This window comes from Mustela nivalis, assembly GCF_964662115.1.
Source record: "Mustela nivalis genome assembly, chromosome: 5".
Taxonomy (NCBI): domain Eukaryota; kingdom Metazoa; phylum Chordata; class Mammalia; order Carnivora; family Mustelidae; genus Mustela; species Mustela nivalis.
In genome coordinates, this window is record NC_139024.1 from 20,717,816 (window position 1) to 20,742,710 (window position 24,895).

The following is a 24,895-nucleotide window of genomic DNA, read 5'->3' on the forward strand; positions in this document are numbered from 1 at the left end:
CTGGAAGAATTAACATTTTAAAATGTCCATACTACCCAAAGCAATCTACAGATTCAATGCAATCCCTATCAGAATACTAATGACGAGGCACTGGCTGGCTCAGTCCATGGAACATGCAACTCTTGATCTCAGGGTCATGAGTTTAGGCCCCACACTGAACATAGAACTTACTTGAAAATAATTAATTAATTAAAATTAAATACATGATTTTTAAAAAGTGCTAATGGCATGTTGCACAGAACTAGAACAAAAAAATCCTAAAATTTGTATGGAACCACCAAAGACCCCAAATAACCAAAGCAATCTTGAGAAAGAAGAACAAAGCTGAAAGTATTACCCTCCCAGATTTCGAACTATACTACAAATCCATAATAATCAAAACATATCGTACTTGCAGGAAAACAGACGCCTAGATCAACAGAACAGAATAGGAAGTCCAGACATAAATCCATGTATCTACCATCAATTAATCTATGACAAAGGAGGCAAGAATACACAATGGGGAAAAGACAGTCTCTTCAATAACTAGTGTGGGAAAGCTAGACAATTATGTTCAATAGAATAAAACCTGACCACCACCTTACACCATATACAAAAATAAACTCAAAATGGATTAAAGATGTGAATGTAAGACCTGAAACCATAAAGCTTCTATAAGAAACCCAGGCAGTTAACTCTAACACCATTTTTAGCAATATTTTTTTGGACCAAATTCCTCAGGCTAGGGCAATGAAAGCTAAAATAAACAAATGGGAATACATCAAACTAAAAAGCATCTGCAAAGCAAAGGAAACCATCTACAAAATGAAAAGGCAACCTGCTAAAAGGGAGAAGATATTTGCAAACCATATATACAATAAGGGGTTAATATCCAAAATAAATAAGAACTTACACAATTTAATATCAGTAAAACAAAGAAGCCAATTTTAAAATAGAGGATTTAAATAGACATTCTGCCAGAAAAGACATACAGGTGGCCAAGAGGAACATGAAAAGATGCTCAACATCAGTGAGCAGCAGGGAACTGCAAATCAAAACCGCAATAAGGTATCACTTCATAGCTGTCAGATTGGCTATTATGGAAAAGACAAAAATAACAAGTATTTGTGAAGGTGTGGAGAAGTTAGAACCTTTGCGCACTGTTGCAAGAACATAAATTGGTGCAAAGACTATGGAAAACAGTATGGAGTTTTCTCAAAGAATTAAGAATACAACTACCATGTGATCCAGCAATTGCACTTCTGGATATTTACCTGAAGAAGATGAAAACACAACTTGAAAAGACACATCCATACCCATGTTTATTTCAGCATTATTTACAGTAGCCAAGATATGGAAGCAATGTAAGTGTCCCATTGGTAGACGAATGGATAAAGAAGATGTGGTTATGTATGTGCGTATACATGTATACACACACACACACACACACGCACACACAATGAAGTATTACTCAGACATAAAAAATGAAATTTTGCCATTTGTAACAACATAAATGAAACTAGAAGGTATTATGGTCAGTGAAATAAGTCAGAAAGAGAAAAACAAATGCCATATGATTTCGCTTATATGTAAAATCTAAAAACCCAAACAAACAAAATAGAAACAAACTCATAGATACAAGAAACAAACTGTTGGTTACCAGAGGGGGAGGGGTTGGGATGAGCAAAATAGGTGAAAGGGAATAAGAGGTACAAACTTCCAGTTATAAAATAAATAAGTCATGGAGATGGAATGTACAGCTTAGGGAATCTAGTCAATAATACTGTAATAACTTTGTATGGTGACAGATGGTAATGAGACTTAGCATGGGGATCATTTCATAATGTATAAAATATCAAATCACTAAGACCTATACCTAAAACTAGCAAGATACTGTATATCAATTATACTTCAATTTAAAAAAAAAACTGGAATAGGAACAAGACAACAAAGATCCCTTCTAACTTAAAAAAAAAATGTATTTTTACCAGAGTGATATATCTACACAATTTAAAAAAACAAGTGGTAGAGAGGACTTCTTTAGCAAACCAACTGTCCTCTCTCTTACCTTACTTCTCCCACTGTCCACAGATTCCTGCTTCTCCATTTTCTTCATTTTTGTGGGGTTATACCTTTTTCGTATTCCTTCATTATCATTTTAATGGATCCTTGGAAGGCAGCATATAGAAACCCATGTGCCCATCTTGAAAAACAAGCTTTCCTCTCATCACGGACTAATTTTTTTTTTTTTCCTTAGGCAAGAATATAAAAGGCAGAATCCATTGTCTTGAAAATCCTCTGCTTATAGAGTCAAAATGCATACAAATGTGTGTGTCATTTAAGCCTGTGTTAGAAACACACTTCTTCGATCTAATCTAGTCCTTTTGACCTTCTAGATATTTCTCTATCCTGTTGCCCTCATGGGTTCAGGATTCAGGCTTTTTGCCCTCATCCATTTGGTGCTCTCTGGACAAACATTACCTTAAACATCTACATTTTAATTAAAACTTTCGGGGGCACCTGGGTGACTCAGTGGGTTAGGTCGCTGCCTTCGGCTCGGGTCATGATCTCAGGGTCCTGGGATCGAGCCCCACGTCTGGCTCTCTGCTCAGCGGGGAGCCTGCTTCTTCCTCTCTCTCTGCCTCCCTCTCCACCTGCTTGTCATCTCTCTGTGTCAAATAGATAAATAAAATCTTAAAAAAAAAAAAAAAAACTTTTGGTATAGGTCACCTGTCACAATAGCAGATTGTAAAATGATTATCAGGATAAAAACAGCAAGGCCACAAATAATGTATTAGCTACAGTCCCAAAGTGCTGTGCTCTAGGAGGGGAGACACAGTGAGGGGCAAAGCAGCTAGAACCAAAGTGGCCGAAGTGTGGGATTCCCCACACCATGGCCTTCCACTCTCCCAGGGATGATTACCCACCCCATGGCTCCCTCCTCGGCTGGCTCCCCCTGCCATCCCTGTCATTTCTGCCCTTCCCGACAGCTAAATGGAAAGCCGGGCGGAGCATAGAAAAATTAGACTAAATTCTATCCTCCGACACTGCCAGTTAGACAAAATTCTATCCTCCGACACTGCCAGTTAACCCACCTGTACTTTACTTCATCCCAATTTCACTTCTCCCCAACTGCTACATACTGCAGAGGGCCCTGCCGGAAAGGACCAGCTAAACCAAAAGCACGTTTCCATTAGGCAGCAACACCACACTGAGCTCCTACTATCTGATGGCCATTGGTCTGTCATCTTTGTTTATTAATTCCTGCTTTGCAGAGGGTTAAGTAGACAACGCTCACAGAATGCACCTTTATCTGGGTTAGTACTCGTGAACAGGGAAAAAAAGAGAAGATATCTACTTCGGGGGAAAAAAAAGCCATCAAAGCTCCTTAGCACATAATACATTTTAGCAATCAGAGCCAGAACCCAAAAGCTTCGTAAAGAAAAGCAAGTGTAAACGCCTCTAATCGTCATTTTTTAAATGCCTTGTTTCCTGCCAATCTTACATTCCCTTCCAGAGAAGCAAAAGTTGCCCGCTCTGCCAGCGCCTTTGTCAGCTGCCAGCTGTTACTTCCCTGGAAAAAAGGGTCAGAAGGCTGCTGGTAGCTAATAGCCAGCCAGAAGCCGCGAGAAAGAACCATCCCTCGTGGGTTTTAGCTGCTGGCTGATTGTCAGCCGAGAGCTACAAGTTCTGGTTTGATAAAAGCCAGCTATAGATTTCAAACCTTCTTTTTTTCTTTTTCCATTTGTGCTCTGAAATTGTCGTGCACTCCAAATGGAACTCTGTGAGCACGCGGGCCTTTGTTCTGCCTTGTTAGGCACCCGCAGTTCGAGTCCTCTCCAGACAGTCACTTTGCAGGGAGGGCTAAGGCGAAGCAGGGGAGGCAGGAGGAGAGGGGTTTGGGGCTGGATGAGCTGCGTGATGCCCGATGGCACGTGAGCAGCCCTGAGTGAGGATGGACCCAGCAGAGAGGGTTTCATGCTTTAAGAGACAAGCTCAGAGTCTAGTTGTTTCTGTGATGGCTGGGTGGGGGCGGGGAAATGTGCTTGTAAGTTCGAGTCAGGATTTATTGACTGAAGTCCCCTGAAATGAAACAGTCACCAGCTCGAAGCACCAGGCATGAAATCCGAATCTTAAACTGCTTCAAGGCTCCCAACTGTTCCCCTAGGCCAGTGAGGAGAATTACCTTCTCAGAGACATGGTGCGAAAATCAGAGCTCTGTAGATTTCAGGGGGTCGGGGAAGAAGGGGGGGCGCGGCAGGAACTCGGTACAATGGTGTGCTTTAAATCCAGATGCTTAGGGGCTGTCATGTGCCATGCATCAATGGTGAAAAATAAACACCCAGCAGAAGCTGGCTTTGAGTTAAGGCGAGTGCACAATAAATTTCAACTGGTTAAATTAATCGCTCGCTGCTTGTTGTGAATATTAATCCCAGGGAGGGAGCTGGCTTCAACCCAATCAAAAGACAGGTGAAAACTGAAAACAGCAAAACATTTGGGATCTTTAGAGGCAAGGCTTACCTGTGAGCCAAGCGTTGATGCTGAGTCCCATTGAGAAGCAGAATCTGACAAACAGCCCCTCCCGCTCTTCGGGCACAACTGCACCGTGGGAGCCAGCTCAGCCTGCCCTCAGTCCGCACCTGTCCACCGGCTCTCCGGGGACGGAATGCAGAAGAGTCTTGCCTGAGGGTGTGGAAAAATGGAAGATGAAGGAGCTGGGACTCCTAATTTCCTAATTTGGCTTTTCCTGATTATTGTGGTAAAATGTACATTAAAAATTTTACCATTTTATTTTTATCTTTCTTAAGGTTTTATTTATTCATTTGAAAGAGAGAGAGCACAAGCAGGGAGAGAGGCAGAGTGAGAGGAAGAAGCAGACTCCGTAAGGAGCTGGGAGCCTGAACGGGGGGGCTCGGTCCCAGGTCTTGGAGATCATGGTCTGAGCTAACGGCAGACACTTAACCATCTGAGCCACCCAGGCGCTTCCAAATTTACCATTTTAACCATTTCCAAGTGTGCACGTCAGCAGCCCTGGGTACATTCACAGTGTTCTGCAACCATCACCACTCCCAATTTCTAGAATTTTTCATCATCCCAAATAGAAACTCTGCACGCATTAAAGAACAGCTTCTTATTGTCCCCTTTTCCGGTAAGCTTTCTCTATATTCTGTCTCTATGAACATGACTACTTTAGGTATCTCATAAAAGTGAAATCTAATAATATTCATTCTCGTACATCTGCCTTGTTTCACTTAGCATAACATTTTCAAGGTTCAGCCATGTTGTAACATGTATCAGTACTTCATTATGTTTAGGGCTGAATAAAATTCCATTTTATGGATATACCATATTTCATTTATCCATTCATCTCTTTGGTTTCAGGGTTTTTTATTTAAGTAGGACGCATGCCCAGCATGGAGCTGAACTTGGGGCTTGAACTCATAACCTTGAGATCAAGACCTGAGTTGAGATGAAGAGTCAGACACTTAACCAACTGAGCCCCCCACATGCCTCTATCCATTCATCTGTTGATGGACATTTGAGTTATTTCCACTCTTTGATTACTATGAATAGTGCTGCTATGAACATTTGCGATACCTGTTCAAGTCCCTACTTTTGATTCTTTTGGGTTTGTTTCTTTGAGGAATCACCAAACTATTTCCCAATTTGTTTCTAATATTCCTAGAATTCTGATATAACAGAAAGAAAAAAAAATCATTACAAAAAGATACAATAATGGTTGCTTTTGGCATTCAGTATTGATCTCAGTGGGAGATGGCTGTTTATGGAATGACCCTGATGGGACATGTTTGGGTATATAAAGAGAGATGCTTTGCAATGGTCCCGAAGGAGAAGGTCACCACCAAGAAGAAGAAGTAGAAGGTACAGCCTTGAAAAGGATGCGAAACTGTTGTCCTCCCTGGGTGGTGCTGAGATGGGGGCCCTGGAAGGAGGGAGAGAAGAGGCCTCTGGAGAGAGGGAGCCACATCGAGGTCACGGATCCTTAGGTGAAAGATGGCCAATGAAGCTAGAAGGCCTCACAGTCCATTGTAGATTGCTGACTTGGTCGGCCCTGGGCAGTCATTTCTCTCTGTCTTCCCTAAACCTTCAGCTAAAACCTTTTCTGTTTCATGAAGTGGTGATCGTGGCCTTGTGAGCAGATCAGGAGCATGAGAGGGACAGGGAAGGGGGGGGGTAAGGCTCTCTCACTGTGCGGGAGGTTGGACTGTACCCCTATTCAGTGCCAGCAGAAAATCGGAGGGCCAGGTAGCCGTGAGGCACATCAGAAACCCTGCAGGAGACGAGGTAGGGATTCAGTATCACTTGGAGTAGATATTGAAGAAGAAAGCAGTTGCAGACAATGGAAGACTCGGGGCTTTCCAGGGTATCCTGAGAATACTGTGCCTCTGAGCAGGAAAACCAGAGTCACCCTATGTAAAGCCCCGGTGTCAGATGAGGGCAAGCAAGTCCTGCTCAGTGAATGTTCCATCCCGGCAGGACACTGAGGCTCACCCTCTCTGTGGTAACTTATGTCAAAAGGCACAGCCTGTTAAACAGAACTTTGTGGAGACACTGGGGCAGCTTAGATAAGATCTCACTTCCCTTTTCTATGAGGAACAGCCCCAGACAAGTCGTTCTGGGCACCGGCCCCGAAAAGTGAACTTGCTCAGACAGAACCCACCCTACACCGTAACAGGACCTTGTCAAGTACCATCGGCCTCAATACGGCCACCATGGGTATCAGCGCTTGGACCCACATAATGAAATGGCAGGAATTTGGGGATTTTTCCCCAGGCAGCAAGGGAGACCGTGGCCCCATGACCCAGAATATGTTGAGAGGGGTCAGAATAGGCTCCCCAAAATGGCTATGGTCACGGCTTACAGAGAAACGTAACTCTAGTGAGAAATTCTCCATGGCAGGCAGAGCAAAGGGTCCTCGGAACCGCAGTCCTTGGGCCCCGTGTTTGAGACCCTTGCTGTTCCGAATGTGACCCACAGAGTAGCAGCGGCGGTAGCACCCGAGAGCTCATTAGAAATCCAAACCCCAGGCCTCACCCCAGACCTACTCAACCAGAATCTGTCCCTTAAAACACCCCCGGGCGGGGCACCTGGGTGGCTCAGTGGGTTGAGCCTCTGCCTTCGGCTCGGGTCATGATCTCCTGGGATCGAGCCCCCGCATCGGGCTCTCTGCTCAGCGGGGAGCCTGCTTCCCTTCTCTCTCTGCCTGCCTCTCTGCCTACTTGTGATCTCTGTCTGTCAAATAAATAAATAAAATCTTTAAAAAAAATAAATAAAACCACGCCCGGGCAAGGTACCTGTGCACCACATTTTGAGAAGACATTTTTGGCGTCCTGCTCCACAACCTTGGCGGTACCTTGGAATCACCTGGGAAACTTCAGGTTTTGACAGACCCTGTCAGAGCCCTCAGGTGATTCCAATCTGTAGTGGAATCTGAGAACTACCGCTCTAGAGAGTTCTGCTCTGGCCTCTTCCAGCTGCGCCCCTGTGCTCGGGTGATGGGTCCAAAGACCAGTGGTGTGCTGATGAACAGGCTTCCCAGGAAAAAAACGAAAACAAAAACAAATGACCTGTGATATTTGAAAGTTGAAAGTTTGCCATGTCTCCTTGTGTCTCTATGCCTACTCGACCGCAGCTGAATTTGAGCTTCGAGAGTGGGAGCAGGAGGACAGAGGTGGGGAGAGATGACTCAGCTCTCAGGCTCCTGCACCAGCCGGCACCCAGGCTTGGGGCCAATGGGATGTGTCCACAGGGAGCCTCTGCCCTCCTCTAGGGACCGTAGAATTCTTTGATCCCGTGCAGGCCTTTTCTCCAAGGGGGTGGTACAGAGTTTAAACAGGGGCCCCTCGGAGGAGCCGGCTTTAGGAAGAGCATGGGAGGGGGTTGAGAGCAAGGGCTCCCACCTCCTCCCTGTAAGTGCAGGAATGAGCCTGCGGAAGGTCACGCCCCATTTTGAATTTGCAGCTCTCTGTTATGACCAAACTTACCCCGGTCATTAGGAGCAGGTTTAACTTGCCAGTCTGGGGCTCAGGTGTGTTTCGGGGAAAGAGGGAGAGAGACAGGGAGAGAGGCCAGCAGATGCTGGCGAGGGCTTGAAGGAATCGGGAATTTAAGTGGGAATGAGCAGGAGAATGTAACTCAACTCTGACTGCCCAGGAAGCCTTGGAAATGGTGGGGAGGCGCTGGACTTCCCACAGGATGTGGGAGACAGATTTACGTCACGGTGTTTGTTTGTTAAAGGAAAGATGATCTCGAAAGTTTGGAGGACTTATGGCAGAGAGCTCAGAGCCTGGAGTTAGACTGCATGAATTCAAATCGCAGCCCCATCACTCACGAGCCTTGTGGCCTTGGGCAAGTGCCCTAAGCTTCCTTCCACTCCCTACTCCATATCTTCCTCATGAACCTGGGGTGCACTGGAAGACAGGGGACTGGCCAGATCTGTGGCAGGAAAGGGTTAAGGAGAGCAAAGGGCCTTGTGGCAATAACACTAGAAGGCTGGAGGAGGTGGCATAGAATGGGCCTTCTGTGGAAGGAGTTTCTTGGGAAGATGATGCTCGAAAAGAAGGACACGTGGAACCAATGAAGGGAATTGATTAATGAAAAAAAGGCTGAAGACAAGCATCACCTCCTTCCCAGCTGTTATTAGCTCCAGGCTTCAGTCTCTCACCTAAATGCCAGGTAATCCTTCTTTTCTTTTATATATTTATTTTTAAAGATTTTATTTTTAAGTAATTGCTACACCCAAGGTGGGGCTCGAACTTACAACCCTGAAATCAAGTCATGTGCTATACTGACTGAGCCAGCCAGATGCCCTGGTAAGACTTCTTTTAAAAGATTCAAAGTGTGAGGCTTGAGCTGCACCAGTGCCTAGAAATTAAGCTTCCTCAAAGGGCCTATGAGCTCCCCAGAATGCTGCCATCTCTACCGTGTGTGTGTGCATGTGTGACACAGAGAGAGAGCAAGACAGAGAGAGAGAGAGAGAGAGGATGTCTCATGGGTTGTCAGGGTCTTGTGGCTCCGGCTCCCTGGTCAGCTTCGGTGCCAGCCAGCAGCAGGACCCCCTTTGCTTGTCTGTCTCCAACTTGGAACTTTCACACGAGTAAAATTTCCTGACCTTATTGCTTTTAAGATGCAATTCTAAGAACATCTTTTTTACAGATTATCATCACTAATTCTGTTTACTCTTACTTCTATATGCATTCTGCCAAGTAGGCAAAGCTCGCATGAGAAGAATCCGTATTTTTTTCTCTGCCAGGAAGGTGGGATACCAAGGCAGAAGCTTAGAGAGAGAGAAGACAATTCTGCTTTCAGAGGGCCTGGATGATGTAGCCCGTCTGTCCCCAGACCAGAGTGCGGATCAGGGCAGGCAAAAGCTCTCACCAGGTATGTGCTTCGGCCTTTGGTTTTTTCTCAGCTGGGTCCTCACCTGTGGTCGGATGCTCTGATCTGTAGTAAATTCTCTGACATATAACACTCCCTTAGTCAGCTGGTAGCAGGAAAGTACATCTTAGTGCCACGTAGGAATATTTGTAGTATCTTCTGTTTTGTTTTTGTTTTTGTTTTTGCCCTTCCTGTATTGACTGATCATTGATTCTGATTGATTTATGCCTTTGTTTGAGAGTTCCTATGTTTTACTATAATAGCAGCTCGTGTTTACTGAGCACAATGCCAGACACAGCCCACAGATCATTTAATCTCTTCATACTCCTCCCGCGGGCCTGCACAGTATAGTGGTGTCATTAGTTGTGTCATCTGTTGTCTGGCTGAGGAGGCAAGTGGGACTAAAGTCTACCCTTGCCCTCGCCCACCAAGGAAGAGGCTTCATCCCAGGGGAGCAAAAATTGTTCTTCACACAAAGACAGCAGCCAGAACTGCTACATTTGGACCCTTGCTCCCCTGTGAGAGAGATGTCTTACTATTCCCATTGCAGAGATTAAGAAACTAAGGGACACAAAGAAGCAACGCAACTTCCCGAAGGTCACACAGCTGGCAGGCAGAGGAATAGGGACACAGACCAGACACCTGACTCAGAGCTCAGGCTCTTGACCTGGATGCTATTGGTATAATGTCTGTTCCACTCCCTGGGAATTCCCAGTCTTGGTTGTGAGCGCCCAGAAGACAGGCTTTCACATCCCAATGGTTGGCCTTTGAGTCTACACAACTTACTGGGTTAATGTGTATATGAAGTGACCTCTTGTACTAAAGGCGTGAAAGCTCAGGTTCTCTGCACAGAGATCTCTGACTATGGCACCCGGTGGCTTGAGACTAGAATTTCATGATATAACAAGAAGAGCAGAGGCATTGAGAACTGTCAGGCAAAGGAAGCCCCGGGCAAATCAATTCTCTTGAGGGCATGCAAGTTCTGAGGCCAAGCAGGACTGCGTGCGGTCCAGAGCTCAGACGACCGAGCCTGCTTGAAGGGGAGGGTTTAACATGAAGGTCCACCTACCTGCCTTGTATCCACACCCCACATGGTGGTCGAGCCCTGAAAGGTCAGTGTGCCTGGAAAATAGATCTCCCTTCTTAACCGCGTGACTCAGGTCCCCCCCCCCCCCCCCCCCCCCGTTTACTGCGTTTCTCTGCGTTCTGCCCTGCCTGCCACCACCACCCTTCCAGATCCTTCCCGCCCTCTCCCTGATGCCTGAAATTCCTTTAATATGGAACAAAGGCTTTCATCTCATACAGGGTGATGAGGCTTAAAATGCAAGCACCCCTCAGAGAGGTGGCATACTGATTTAAATTCACACCATGTAACTTAGGTATAAACGAGTGCTCGGTTTTTTTTTTTTTTGTTTTTTTTTTTGTTTTTTTTTCCTGAGAGCACCTTTTGATGAGGGGAAGGCAGCAGAAAGAATAAGGACACTGGGAAAGGCAGCGTTAGAAGGATGGTGGTCTAGAGAAAGAAAAGGGCACAGAGAGGAGATGAAGCCATGTGGCTTCGGCATGTATATGTGTGGCATCCTTGGCCCCCCAGCGGGTACCAGGCAGCTCGGTGGAGGGGTGGGCAGGGCGGCCTTTCTCGAGAGTCCACTCTGCTTTGAAACCCAGCTGTGGGGCCCTCGCAAGCTACTTCACTTCTCTGCACCTTGCTTTCCTCGCTTGGAAAATGAGGTGAACAAAACCGATTGTGCAGGACTGCTTTGGGGATTTCTATTTTATTTATTTTATTTTCTATTTTACTGTGGTGACATGCACATAACATTTACCATCTTGGCCATTTTTAAGTGTACGATTCCGTGGCACTTAGTACATTGACTTCAGTGCAACCATCTCCACCATCCCTCTCCAGAACCCTTTCCCCTTGCAAAGCCAGAAGTCTGTATTCATGAAACAATGACTCTTCTTGCCTCCTTCTGCTCAGCTCCTAGCCACCACCGTTCCAATTTCCATCCCTGTGGATCTGACTATTCTAGGTTCCTTGTACAAGTGGAATTATGTAGTATTTGTTCTTTTCTGACTGGCTTATGTCACTTACCATGATGTCTTCCAGGTACAGCTGTGCTGTAGCATGTGTCAGAATTTCCTTCGTTTTTAAGGCTAAATAGTATTCCGTTGTACGGATAGATCCCACTTTGCTTATCCACTCATCCAAAGACAGACTGTTGTGTTGTTTCCACCTTTGGGGCATTGTGAATAATGCTGTTATGAACATGGAGGTACAAATATCTCTTTGAGACCCTGTTTTTAATTCTTTTGGGTATTAAAAAAAAATTCTTTGGGGTATACCCAGAAATGAAATTGCTAGATCATATGGCCTTTATTTATTTATTTTTTTGAAGAACTGTCATATTGTTTCCCCACAGGAGCCACACCACTTAACATTCCCACCAACAGGGTACAAGTGTTCCCTTTGCCCCACATCCTCGCCAACACTTGATTTCTCTTCTCCTCCTTCTTCTCCTCCTCACCTTTCTCCTTTTTGTAACCAACCTAATTATTAAATACCTTACACCGTTTTTACACAGTTTCTGAAAGACACACAAGAATACGTTGAGAATCTCACTTTGCATGCCTAGCACCTAGTGTAGGTCTGGAGAAAGGCAAACACTCACTAAAGGTTTGGTGACTGGAATACCCAAAAGAACAGTGCTGGGAGCCTGGGTATTTCTTCTCGTCCTGCCATTGTCCCTTCAACCATGCCACAGAGCGTAAGCCCACAGTGTGTGAGCAGAGTGGACCCACTGAACAAGGGCCATCCTTGGGGAAATTCCTTCTGGTGTGCCCTAGTTTCACTCTGCCCTTTTAGCATTTGAAATCATACCATTTAAAAATGGAAACTCAAGTCTTGTCCAAGGAATGGGTCTTTCCCTTTTTCTTTTCTTTTCATGAATTAATACTGTAGAGTGGAGAGTTTCTGAACATCAGGTCCAAATGGCTTTATTTGGTTTGGTTTACGGAGGTGGGAAGAGCTGACTTTCATCTAATGATGTCTTTTGCAAGAAGCTGGTGGGCTTCTTGAAGCTGGCAAACACAAACCGTCCCCTCCTAGGGAGAGGACTGACCCACATCTTGGCTACTCTAGTTATTGTTTCTGCAGCCGCCAGGCCCGTATACACACGGCACCATATGACCGACAGTCTCCGTGCCACTCTTTTAGTGTCTACATCTTCTTCTTCTTCTTGAGTGCTGTCAAGAGTTGTGCAAAGGAAGCACAATACCTGTGTGCACCCAAGCATGCAGGAAGGACAGAACACAATACAACAAGAAGGGACAAGAAGTAACATTCCCCCAGAGGGGAGACAGTTCTGGAATCCTTTTCCACGGACTAGCTGTGTAAATCTGGAGAAGTTACTCGATGTCTCTGAGCCTTGGAGTCCCCGAAGACCAAGTGGGAATGACAGTCAATGGCTTTCTCAGGACTGCTGGAGGGTTAAATGTGCTGTCCTGTAGCATAGGGTGGGTTCCTGGTGAAGCACAGCTCTCCTGTGATGGCAGCTGAAAGGGTACATGCATTAGTCTGAAAACACCAGTGGAGACCCCTGGGGGACAGACGTCCTCATTTCCCAGACTCCCTGACGCTTTCCCTGCGTCTACATTTCCCTGTAGCTGCCTACAGCACATTCAGACAGGACTCTCCACTGTTCTTTTTTTTTTTTAAGATTTTATTTATTTATTTGACAGAGAGAGAGATCACAAGTAGGCAGAGAGGCAGGCAGAGAGAGAGAGAGAGAGAGAGAAGCAGGCTCCCTGCTGAGCAGAGAGCCTGATGCGGGACTCGATCCCAAGACCCTGAGATCATGACCTGAGCTGAAGGCAGGGGCTTAACCCACTGAGCCACCCAGGCGCCCCAACTCTTCACTGTTCTAAACAGTTTACGTACTCAGGCTGCTTTTCAGCAGGGGCCCCAGCAAAGGCCCCAGGTAGGAACTATGAACCTATTCCTCCAGGTGCCTGCCCTTCTGTTCAGGATAAATAAACAGAGACAGGAGGAAGGCCCAGCTCACAGCAATTAAAAGCAGCACTTCAGCACCTGGTTATCTTCCTACACAGCCCTCAGGCCTCCCATCTGGGGAAAGAGCTGGGAAGAGAAATGGAAAAGAAAATTCTCCCTGTTCTTCCTGGTGGGTTGTATTCCAAAGGTAGTACCTGACAGAAGCATCTTCCAGGCTTTTCCCAGGCCATTGAAGGGATGGAAGAAAAATGAAGACGGTTTTCACAGCGCCCCTTTTCTCGGCTCTCCTTGTTTCCTCCCCTTGACATTCTTTTCGTCTCTGTTCTCCAAGTATCCTGGGCCGAGCTGCCGCACAGAGAATACTATTTTTCCCTAATCAAAAAAATAATAATAATTTTTATAATTTTGAGGCAGAAAGTTCAAGGCCACCATAATAAATACTACTTTTTAAAAAATATGCTTTTGGAAAAAAAAAAAGACTCAAACAGCCCTTATGTGTAAATAGCATAAAAGTCCTTCATTCTCACTCGTTCCCCTCAATCTCATCCCCTGGAGGTGACAACCACTTCACAGTCTGCGTATGCATTTTCCCAGACATTTATAATTTCTTCCTCTGACAGACATGGAATGATTGTCAGTATGTCAGACGCCAAGGAGAAGTGAAAAAACATAAATCTATATATGTATGTCCATGTGTTTATCTGGCATATATAGTGGCAAAAATGAGATCATGTGTCTCAATAAATAATATCCCAGAGCCACTTCTCCCTGTTAGAATGTAGAAATACATACATACATATTTATGATTTTTCACAGCTGCATAGTATTCTGTTTTGAGGCTATAGCCAAACATCTACAACATGTATATTTTATTTTAAAAACAAGCCGTTTATCCTCTGCCTGCAGAATGCAGAGGAACCCACTTCATGGAACCTACTGGAGCAGAACCTGGCATTCTGGGTGGGGATGCTGCAGGGTCTGTCCCCCGCACAAGGGTGCAGAGATGGCTAGATGTGCGGGCTGAGCCTTGGGCCTCTTCAGTGAGTAGGCAGGGCCAGCACCTGCGGCACAATGTGCCCGCCCAGGCACCTCGCTGTGGTACCTGCCGGCCAGTGCCCTCACTGACTTCACACCCACATCCCTCTGATTCCAGAGCTCTAGCGGCCACAGCTCCCATCACATTCTGCTATCCCTGGCAACCTGTGTCCAGCGTCTACTTTGACCATGATTTCTGTAGGCTACTGATTAAATAAGGAGAAGGAAGGAGAAGAAATAAACTTGAAGTCATGAAAAATGCAGCCAGAGGAGGACAGTGTGTATGTTGCATGTGTGCAAGCGTGCACACACACGCCTGGGCACATGCCTGTGTGTGTGGGCGTGTGGGGGTGTGTGTTGAAAGGACTCACTTTTTCGTGCGTGTTGATGGGCAGGGTGTGTGCATGTGTCTGTTTTCTTAAAAGGAGTCACATTTTGGTGCCTGTTGATGGGCAGGGTGTGCACGCTCACTGGGGTGGGCAGGGAGTGCTCCCTCAGTGGTGAAGGGCAGCAAATGCTGATATTTTAAGCAGCTGCAGATAGTTAAGAAGCTCTTGCCTCATACTCCCCCCCAGCTATCTGCCCCCAGTCTCCTCCTTTGGAGCTGCTAATGAATAACCAATCTTAACACCCAAGCCCAATCCCCCTCACCCCCAGGCACCCTCTCCGGCTCAGGCTAGGGCACTGCGGGGAGCACGGAGATCCCAGATCCGGGTCAGTGTGGACATTCCTCCACAGTTACTTAGCTGGGTGGTGGAAGCAAAAATGCACCCTAATTGGTCAGTCAGTGGCCTTTTCTAGGGAGTGAAGGAGGTTTCTGTTTTAAGAAATAAAGTGACTTCTCGGCTGTTGATTCACTGCCCACAGGGAGATTTTTCAGCCGAGGCTTCCTAGACTCTAGAAATTTGCATACAACTTCCACTTCCTGCTTCAGAGCCTGTTCTACTACTTACCTGGGCCTGGAGAGGGAGGAGGGAGGCGGGAGCCAGCCAAGGTGGAGTGTGAGAAGCCGAGAGCCCGACCACCCTGCCCGCTGGTCTGTCTGTCTTTGGTGGTGCTAAGGTAAGTTGTTGAGAGCGGTCGCCTGCCTGGCTTTACTTTTTAGCTGCTGACCCATTTTCCCAAACACTGTTTTCTTCTTTACTGAAACGTTCTGCCTTCCTTTCCCCCCACCCTCCCCTCCCCACCTTGAACTTGTTCTCGTACTGACTTGGGCTGAGAAAATGACACTGTAGTTTCTGGCGAAGAGAAAGTGCTGGTGGTTTAATATTTCAAACGGGCGAGCTGAGTGAGATTAACTCTTTGAGCAACAGGACAGTGCGCACACGGGTGTGTTTTTCTTCGGAGCTGCTTGGGAACCATTTGTTTGAGTACTTAGTGTCCCCACAAGTTTCGGTTAAGGATCCAGCCCCACTTCTCCAAGGAGGGAGCTGGGGACGGCAAAAATTAAGTAATTGGCTTCCAGCCCCAGGACACGTCAGTGGCAAAGATGGAAGGAAAACTCCCAGTTTTCTTGATCCTTGTCTCATGCAGGGAATAGATCAACCCCACATTCTTGGGCCAGGAAGTTCAGCTCTGTTCTGTGCCAGCTCCCCCTACAGCTCCTCTTACCCTCCCCCCTCCCAAGCTGCGGGGACATTTACTGGCACTGAGAACAGGAGGAGAAATGCTATTACTTGATCTCAGCATCTAATCAAGCTTCATGTGACTTTCAAGTTCAAGATGAGCTCTTAGAATAGGGGATTTTTTTTTTTAAATGGATGGCGGGGTGGCGGGGTGGCGGGGGTGGGGTGGGGTGGGGAGGCCAAATTAATAAAAAAGAGGACAGGAGACTTGGTTTCAAGTCCTTACTCCACTCCTTGCTGGCTCTGTGACTTAGGCAATTCACTTTGGTTTCCCTAGGCCTGGATTTCTTCATCAATAAAATGTGTGTGGGGGATGAACTAACATGATTTTGTCTAAATTCCCTTCTAACAAAATAATGGGAGTCCCACAGGGGTAGCCATACTGGGTGGTCTTGGACGATTTGTTTTGTTTGCTGACTATTCAAATAAATTAATTTTACCTCCTGCTACTAGATGGTTAGTTCCTTGAGGAAGGGGGTTTTGTTTCTTAATTCTTTTCTACCCCCTAGCACCCTGTATGGGTATCAAACGCTTTATAGGTACTCACGCTCTTTCCATATAAGCTGCTTTGATTTCTGTTTCATCACCTGCTCTCAACGCACAAGGTAAAAGCAGCTTTCAGGGCCAGAGACTGGGGGTGGCTGCGAGGCCACGTGGTTCTGTGTGAGGGCTGCCCGGAATTTAGGCGTTTTTATCGGCTCTTGCTACATAAAACAGGGGGTTTCTTGAATTAGTTCATGTCCCATTTGGGTTCCCCAGGAAGAACTGTGCTGTGAACTTGCCCACAGAGTCAAGGCAGGCCAGACCAGCCTGGCTCCAGGAGGCTGTGTTACCAACTCAGCTGGAGCTGAAAACCACTGCTGGGCTAGACCAATCACTGTGCGGTGAGGCGGGGTGGGGGTGGGGGGGCTTTAACCTGAGGTGAAAGGAAGCCTGCAGCACATCCCGATACCATGTAAGGGTGATGACTCTGATTGGCAGACACAGAATCCTTAACCTTTTCCAAACCGCTACTTTATTGTTGTTGTTGTTGCTGTTGTTGTCGTTGTTATTATTATTTCTTTTGGGCAGTTATTTTTTGTCAGTGCAGCTCCAGCAGGCCCTGGCTGACTGAGATGGACCAACTCAGGGCTTTAAGTATTGCCAGACTCTTTCTGTGGAAAGGCTGAGGTATAGTCCTTGTCATGTTCTTAGATGGCTTTCTCCCCTCACCCCGGGATGAGAGGACAGAAATGTCACAGTGTTTCAACTGTGATGAGTTACCCATTAAATTTTCAAATAATGAAGCACCGTTATCTGAAATGAGGCTCACTGGTCCCGGTTGCCAATGTAACTTTTACCCGGAAAGACCACCCACAGTCATTCTTAATCTGGTGTTGTGGCTCCAAGTCATTTCATGATGAAGGTCATGACATGGTGCGGTGACGGCTCTGTGCGCTGTGTGGGGTGGGCTGACTAGCAGTGAAGTCAGGGCAATGAACCAACATGTCTGGGAGAAGATTCCTAACTGGGACATTCCCACTTCTGCAGGGTGCAAAGACAGAAAATGTTTAAGTCTGCTTCTCCCAGGATTAAAGAGTTAGTGACTTTCAAATGCTCTGAAAATAGGAGAGGCATACTTTGACAAGCATTCAGAAAGGCAGATTATGTGGGTAATTTGTCTAAATGAAATCTGTTTTACACAACACAGAATTGAAAGCTCAGAAATACCCTGAATTCCACCATTTTTCTACGGCAGGCGATTTTAGATAAGCCCATAAAAACATGTAAGAATTGCAGGCAACTGTTTGGAGGGGGAGGGGAGGGGAAGAAGCACCGACGAGACACGTTAAACTTTAAATTCCTTTCAGATCCAGTGAAATGACCCCTAATGTTTAATCAGATTTCCTTATCAAAACAATCCTGCTGTGCTTCCGTGAGAAAGCATCGGAGGACTGGAATCAAGAAGCTCTCCCCCTGGGCCTCTCCGGTTTCTTCTCAGTGCCGTTGTCACCAAGATATTTTTAGTTCGTGAAACCCCAGCTGTCCCTACTACCCCCCCCCCCCCCACATTCTTCGTGTCCTGTCACCGGCAGGCCTTTGCCAGCCCACATGTGCTCCAATACCTGCAGCAAGGGTCTTTCTGCGGGCGCGTGCGTGCGGGGGGCGCGTGCGTGCGGGGGGGCGCGTGCGTGCGGGGGGCGCGTGCGTGCGGGGGGCGCGTGCGTGCGGGGGGCGCGTGCGTACACGCATGTATAGACACCAGCGGGCACGGGGCGGTACTGTGAGTTGTAAATGGGCTGAGGTGGTGGGGCACCTTTCGTCTGCCGGGTGACCCCATAGAGCTGTGCCAGTTAGGCTTGGGTCCCTGATGAGGCCCCTAAAGTGGAGCCATTTGCGGGGTGATGGAACTGCCGGGGCCTCCCCCAGCCCGCGTGTCCCACTTCCTTCCACCCTGAAGACCGAGGCTGGCTGGGGTCTTGGCAGGTCCCTCAGTGATGAGGGAAACTTGGCTCTTTTCTGCCTCATTGATTTCCCGCTCTGGGGGGTTCCAGTGTTTTTCCTTCGTCCGCTCCCAGGGTCACTGAGGCTCCCTCCCGTTTCTAATCTGTGCTCCTCCTCCGAGCTGTCCGCCTAGGCTCTTCCTGGTTCATTAGCTGACCTATGACACTCTTGCCTTTCATTCTTTCCCTTCCCTTCCCTTCCAGCTACCCCTTCTCATACCCAGTAATACATAAAAATCCCAATTTAAATAAATCTCTCTCCTACACCAGTAAAGGGCACATTTTTTAAAATGCCCTTCAAGTTTTCCCCACTTTCCTTGTTGTCTCTCTCCTCTTCCATTCCATTTTTGCTTAATATCCCCTCTTCTTTCTCTTCTGATTTTTCCTTTCTGCCCCTTCTCCTTCTCTCTGGGGCTTGGACTGAAATTAAGAATCACAGATCTGTGCTTAGAGAAACCTTATCTCAAACAAAACGAACAAAAAACCTGGGCTGGTTTGAGGCTGTTCTCCAAATATTTATCCCCAGCTAACTAGAGAGCAGAATCCATCCGTTCCCATTAGTCCGTGGTCTCCTTGCTTAGGAGCTCAGAGGAACTCCAAGGCAAACTTCAAAATCAGGTCAAGTCATGCTGTGCTGCCGTAAGCCTGATGTGAGTCGTACTGTGCAGGGGAGGAAAAAGGGCCAGTAAATGCTCCCTTGTCTCCTGGGCTCACTACTGCTTCCAATCCTCTGGCAAACCAAATGGAAGAACTTCTCTGTCTGGGAAATTCTGCAAGTAAACTTGGAAGTATTTATTCGCTGGAATTTGAAAGGGAGCCAAACAGTTCACTCAAAACCAGCTTCCACTGAGCAAACCGACATTGTGAAAGTTTGCATGCACTTGGGCAATAAACAAAGAACATTAATGAGTTTAAAGATTTTTTTTTTTTAATACGTGACTTTTAGACTTTTAACTCATTAAAAAAAAAAAAATTCCTCCCTGAGGAATGAAGTGAGACCTTGAGACTCTGTAATTGAAAGTATCTGATCCATATTGGATCTGAGGATCTTTCTAGCTGTAAATTTATATGTTTATTTATTCTGTCCACCTGAAATATTCATGTTGTGTGTCTCTAGAACTCTTCAGCCCCATTGTTGACCCAAAGAATTCTTTAAAAAAAAAAAAAAAAATCCAAGCAGTAGGTAAAGAACAAGCCTTGATTACTTAGGAGCTGGTAATGTGGTTTATTAATTACTCAGGCTGCTCACTTCTGCCCTTCCTCTGTTTCGTGCTCTGCTATTTGTCTTCTTCCAGGGACATAACACCTTCATTAAATCCTATCTGTCCTTGCCTCAGAGGCGTCCCCTGGAAGATATCCCCTCTCTAGATGCATCACCATTTATCATCACCCTTTGTTTGTGCTCTGTCAACCAGTTTTCAATTTATTTTGAATTCAGTTTATGATTAAAATTTAATGAGATCCAATCAAGTGCTTTTCTCAAATCAAGATGCCTGTGCAGTCTCTTCCGTGTCCTCTATTGTAATGGCATGAAGGAAAGCCACCACAGGTTTCCCACCTGGTAAACCTTTATAAAACACAGGTGGCCTGTATCCACGCCTCCTCAGCTTCAAGGTGAATGGATACAAAACATACTCATTCTAGAAGCTTCCAGGGTTTACTCAGCTCCTTCAGGCCCCTTCCTCCCTTCTCCGTTCAAATAGCTATACAAGTCAGGGCTCCCAACCAACAAATTATTGAGTGCGTGGGTTCTGGGGCTGAACTGCTTGGATCTGAATCCGGTCTGTGCTGCTTACTGATCATGTGATCTTGGGAAAGTTACTTATCTTCCCTGTGCCTCAGATGCCCCACCTGTTAAATGAGATTGACAATAGTACCTACCAAATAGGGTAGCTGTGAGGATGAAATCAGTTAAAATATGTAAAGCACTTGGAGCAGTATTTGACATGTAGTAAATGTACGATGAACACTAACAATTACTACTAATAAAGGGGAAGATTTTTTTTCTTTCTTTCTTTCTTCCCTTTTTTTTTTTTTTTTTAGAGATAGAGAGCATGCAAATAGGTGGTGGGGGAACAGAGGAAGAGCATCTTCAGAAGATTCCATGCCCAGTGTGAGTCCTATGCGGGCTCAACCTCATGACCCTAAGATCATGACCTGAGCCAAGAGTTGGACACTTACCCAACTGAGCCACCCAGGCACCCTAAGGGGAAGGTTTCTTTACATTTTGATTTGTCAGTATCGTCTGTATCAATGATTGGTAAACTATAACCCTTGGGCCAAATGTGGCCCATGGTCTGTTTTTAGTACAGCGTGTTGCTAAGAATGGTTTTTATATTTTTATTTTTATTTATTTATTTATTTATTTTAAGATTTTTCTATTTATTTGACACAGAGAGATCACAAGTAGGCAGAGAGGCAGGTGGGGGGGTTGTGGGTGGTGGAAGCAGGCTCCCCGTCAAGCAGAGAGCCCGATGCAGGGATTAATCTCAGGACCCTGAGATCATGACCTGAGCCAAAGGCAGAGGCTCAACCCACTGAGCCACCCAGGCACCCCTGGTTTTTATATTTTTAAAGTGCTGTTTAAAAACATTTTAAAAAGTAGAGTAGGAGACAGAGACCATATGTGGTCCATAAAGCATGAACTATTTACTATCTGCACCTTTACAGAAAAAGTTTGCCAAGGCTCTGATCTATGTGGTTTAATGGAAAGAGCTAGGAGATCTGTAGGTTAGATTTGGCTGTGACTTTGGGAAAGTTACTTAATGTAGCTAAGCCTCGAAACAGGAATGCAAGTGTTAGCACGTACCTATTCTGTGGCCCAGCTTGTTTTAAGACAAGAGACAATGTGTACCGAATGTGCCAGAAACACACTTTGGCTAAAAAGATACAGTCTCCATTAGGCTCATATAATAGCATTAACATTGAGGTACAAAACCAGTAAACATAGTGTAGAAGAAAGTTCTAAAACGAGGTCGCTTGTAAAAATAGTATGATGGGGCACCTGGGTGGCTGTCAGTTAAGTGTCTGTCTTCCTTCAGCTCAGGGCATGATCTCCGACCTGGGATAGAACCCCAAGTTGGGCTCCTTGCTCGGCTGGGAGTCTGCTTCTCCCATTCCGTCTGTCCCTTCCCTCCACTCAAGCGCTCTCTGTCTCAAGTAAGTAAATAAGATCTTTAAAAAAATAATAACAGGGGTGCCTGCATGGCTCAGTGGGTTAAGCCTCTGCTTTCAGCTCAAGTCATGGTCTCAGGGTCCTGGATCAATCCCCAAGTCAGTCAGTGGCTCTCTGCTCAGCAGGGAGCCTGCTTCCCCTTCTCTCTGCCTGCCTCTCTGCCTATGGGGGCTTCCTCTCTCTGTCAAATTAAAAAAAAAAAAAAAAATCTTAAAAAAAAAATAACAAGATGGGTTTTGTTTTTTGAAAGCTTGTTATGGGACAGGCCCTATAGTCAGCATTTTTTTAAAAAGAGTTATTTATTTATTTATTTATTTATTTATTTATTTGAAAGAGAGCAAGTATGAGTGGGGGAAGGGGCAGAAGACAATCTCAGGTAGACTCCCCTCTGAGCAGAGCCCTTTGCAGGGCCCAGTTTCATGGCCCTGAGATCATGACTGGAGCCGAAACCAAGGTTGGATGCTTAACTGACTGAGCTACCCAGTTCAGCCTTTCACAGCCCCTGGAGTCAGCATTTTACTTCTATCTTCTCTCATCCCCACAATATACCTGTAAAGCAAATGTTATTTCCCCCATTTTACATCCCAGAAAAACGAGGCCCAGAGAAGTAAAGTCGTTTTTTTCAAGGTCACGCATCTCATCATGCAGCTGGCAGAGAAAGAATTAAAACACGGGGAGTTTGAATCTAGAGCCTGTGCTGTTTAATACTGCGTATTTATCTACTTTCTAGAATTGTGTGTTGATTCAGGGTAAGTCCATCTGGAAAGCAGAACCTGCAGTTAACTGTGTGTGCGGACGTTGGACCCCTTCATGTGTGCTCGGACAGAGACCTGTCTGCCACACAGGCTGGGGTCGGGTGTGATAGACACGCACAAAGGGAGGTGGGGCTGATGGAAGGAAAAGCAGCTTTCTGAGGAAATATGAGATCAGAAATAGTGTTGTGAAGTCTCCATAGGCTTTGTTTTTCAAGAAACAAAGAATTCAAGGCAGGATGTGCTGGAGGACAAGAAGGTTGGGGGGAACAGATAGGAGCAGAGCTGGAGGCCGCTCTAGGGAGTTGACTGAGAGCTGTGCGCAGGGAGGGGTGGGGAGGGGCTGGGGGATTCTGTGACTGGGACACCAGTCATAGAGGACACCAGCACTGCTGACACCTGAATAAGATCTGAGCTACAAAATCAGGCTCCTCGAGGTAGAGTGGACATATTCAGAGAAAGGTTTCAGGCTGGAGGAGACGGCGAGGCAGCCCAAAATGAGGGACTTGGACAGAGAAACACTGACAGATTTGAGGCAAGGTGTGGTCAGAATCCAAGAGCTAGAACCACAGCTCACGGTCCAAAGGGCGAGGAGATTGAAGAGAAGGAAAGTTAGCGTCTCTTGGGTCAACTCAAGTGTGTAAGAACCAGACTTCCAAGCACGTACAACTGGTTCCGCCTAGGTCGTGTGAGCTGCAGACTAGTCGTCTGTTCCGTCCTCTGTTCCGGGCTTGTGCCAACCCATTCCCACCCCAGGCAAATGTTCTCACCCTCTGCTGAATGCTCTTTTGTATTGTAAGGGACATGTTCTTTCCCTGGAGTGGTTTCCGGAACGCCTCCCTCCTTCACACTGGTTCTTAATCTTCGTGACCATCAGAATTGTTCTGGAGCTATTCCTTTTCCTTTTCCTTTACCTTTTTTTTTTTTTTTTTTTTTTAAAGCCTTTAGGTAGATATAGAAGGAATAAAATGCTCCAGAAAGCAAGTCTCCCTCCTGCCCCTGTTCTCTCAGCCATCCGGTTCCCTTTCCAGAATTTGGGAATTTCTGACAAGATGGCATACCCAATCTTAGGTTCTACAAAGAGCCACATACTCCCCATGCTGTCTGCTTGTTACTTTTCCTCCCTTCACAGATAAATCTTGGAGACAGTTCTCCTCAGTTCATGCAGCACTTCCTTAGTCCTTTTTTTTTTTTTTTTAAGATTTTATTTATTTATTTGACAGAGAGATCACAAGTAGGCAGAGAGGCAGGGCAAGTAGGCAGAGAGAGAGAGAGAGGGAAGGAGGCTCCCCACCGAACAGAGAGCCCAATGCGGGGCTCCATCCCAGGACGCAACCTAGGCCGAAGGCAGAGGCTTTAACCCACTGAGCCACCCAGGCGCCCCTCCTCAGTCTTTTTTTAAAAGACACAGATAAGTCATTGTTGGCTGGACTACAGTTTTTTAAAAAATCAGAACCTTTCTGGACATGCGGGTTATTTCTAGCCTTTGCCCTTACAAACAAGGCTGCCTGGCCCGTCTTCAGAGCCTCTTCAGGTCACACAGGGTGCACATATCCCTGTAGAGGAGATTCTTAGAAGTGAAATGAAGGTCCAAGGGCATGAGCTGTAGCAATTCTGACAGTTCTTGCCAAATCGCACAGATTACATTCCCTTGGTAAAGAATGAGATAACCTGTTTACCTATGGCACTTACACAAAATTACACAGGAGCCCTGACCTCCCCTCAGAATCTCTAGGTGGGGGGCCTGAGCACCTGTATCGTGAGCCCCAAAAGAGATTCTGAGAAAGAGACTCTATTGAGTTGAGTTCCCTCAGCCTCCAGCCTCTCACTTACCCCAGGAATTTGGCCTGAGGTGAGGTGGACAGGGCCATCGCCCTCCAGGCCTGACAGGCTTCAGCTTGCTCCAGGCTTCCTGAGCTGGGCAGGATGCTGGGGAGCCACAGACTGGCCAGGACACTGCCAGCACTGGGGCTCACAGGGTCCTCGCTGGCAGCCCTCTGGTCCCCTGTGGAGCCAGAGCCTTCTCCACTAGGGCAACGGTAGGAAACAGGGTTTTTCCACTTACCTCCAGGTACCACTCCTGGTTAGGGACTAGAGCACAGGCCATGCCAGCTTTATAACCATGTGGGTGTCATGTGGAGAAGCCTTGCAGGGAAACGGGAAAAGGAAATATTAGGAGTGGTGAGATATTGACTGATTTTTTTAAAACGCATAGTATTTTTACAATATTGACATTAAAGACCAAAAATAAAAGCGCCATTTCCAACAACCCACTCATCTGCCCATGGCCTTCTGATGTGCCATTCGTGCATAGTTGTTCTTTGTGACGCTTTGGGGGTGGGGAGGATGGCAGGGTTGGTTCTGCCAGTTCTGGTAGGGGTCTAGGGCTGGGAGGGGCCCACATGGGAGCTATAGGCGTGCCCACTCTCTACCGT

At 46.4% G+C, this 24,895-nt stretch overlaps 2 protein-coding genes across 4 annotated transcripts in view; one reads left to right on the forward strand and one right to left on the reverse strand.

Moving 5' to 3' along the window:
- The window catches only part of LOC309864095 (uncharacterized protein), a gene marked incomplete at its 5' end in the record, with an annotated part of 56,714 nt that overhangs the window by 30,260 nt on the left and 1,559 nt on the right, over nucleotides 1–24,895 (reverse strand). The window contains 6 exons of the mRNA XM_082729442.1: nucleotides 4,501–4,662; nucleotides 10,448–10,483; nucleotides 11,474–11,615; nucleotides 13,585–13,762; nucleotides 15,379–15,509; nucleotides 24,294–24,488. Of these exons, the coding sequence (XP_082585568.1) occupies nucleotides 4,609–4,662; nucleotides 10,448–10,483; nucleotides 11,474–11,615; nucleotides 13,585–13,762; nucleotides 15,379–15,509; nucleotides 24,294–24,488 (736 nt within the window). The 3' untranslated portion in view covers nucleotides 4,501–4,608. The remainder of the gene's footprint in view (nucleotides 1–4,500; nucleotides 4,663–10,447; nucleotides 10,484–11,473; nucleotides 11,616–13,584; nucleotides 13,763–15,378; nucleotides 15,510–24,293; nucleotides 24,489–24,895) is intronic.
- The window catches only part of TRAF3IP2 (TRAF3 interacting protein 2), a 47,908-nt gene continuing 31,277 nt past the window's right edge, over nucleotides 8,265–24,895 (forward strand). Inside the window, exons 1-2 of one of the 3 annotated variants that reach the window (XM_082731942.1) lie at nucleotides 8,265–8,676; nucleotides 9,254–9,381. The gene's annotated coding sequence lies outside the window, so the exon portion shown is untranslated. Of the gene's footprint in view, nucleotides 8,677–9,253; nucleotides 9,382–15,350; nucleotides 15,488–20,576; nucleotides 20,647–24,895 lie in introns of those variants that run through there. The other 2 variants (XM_082731943.1, XM_082731941.1) reach the window with 2 other exon arrangements.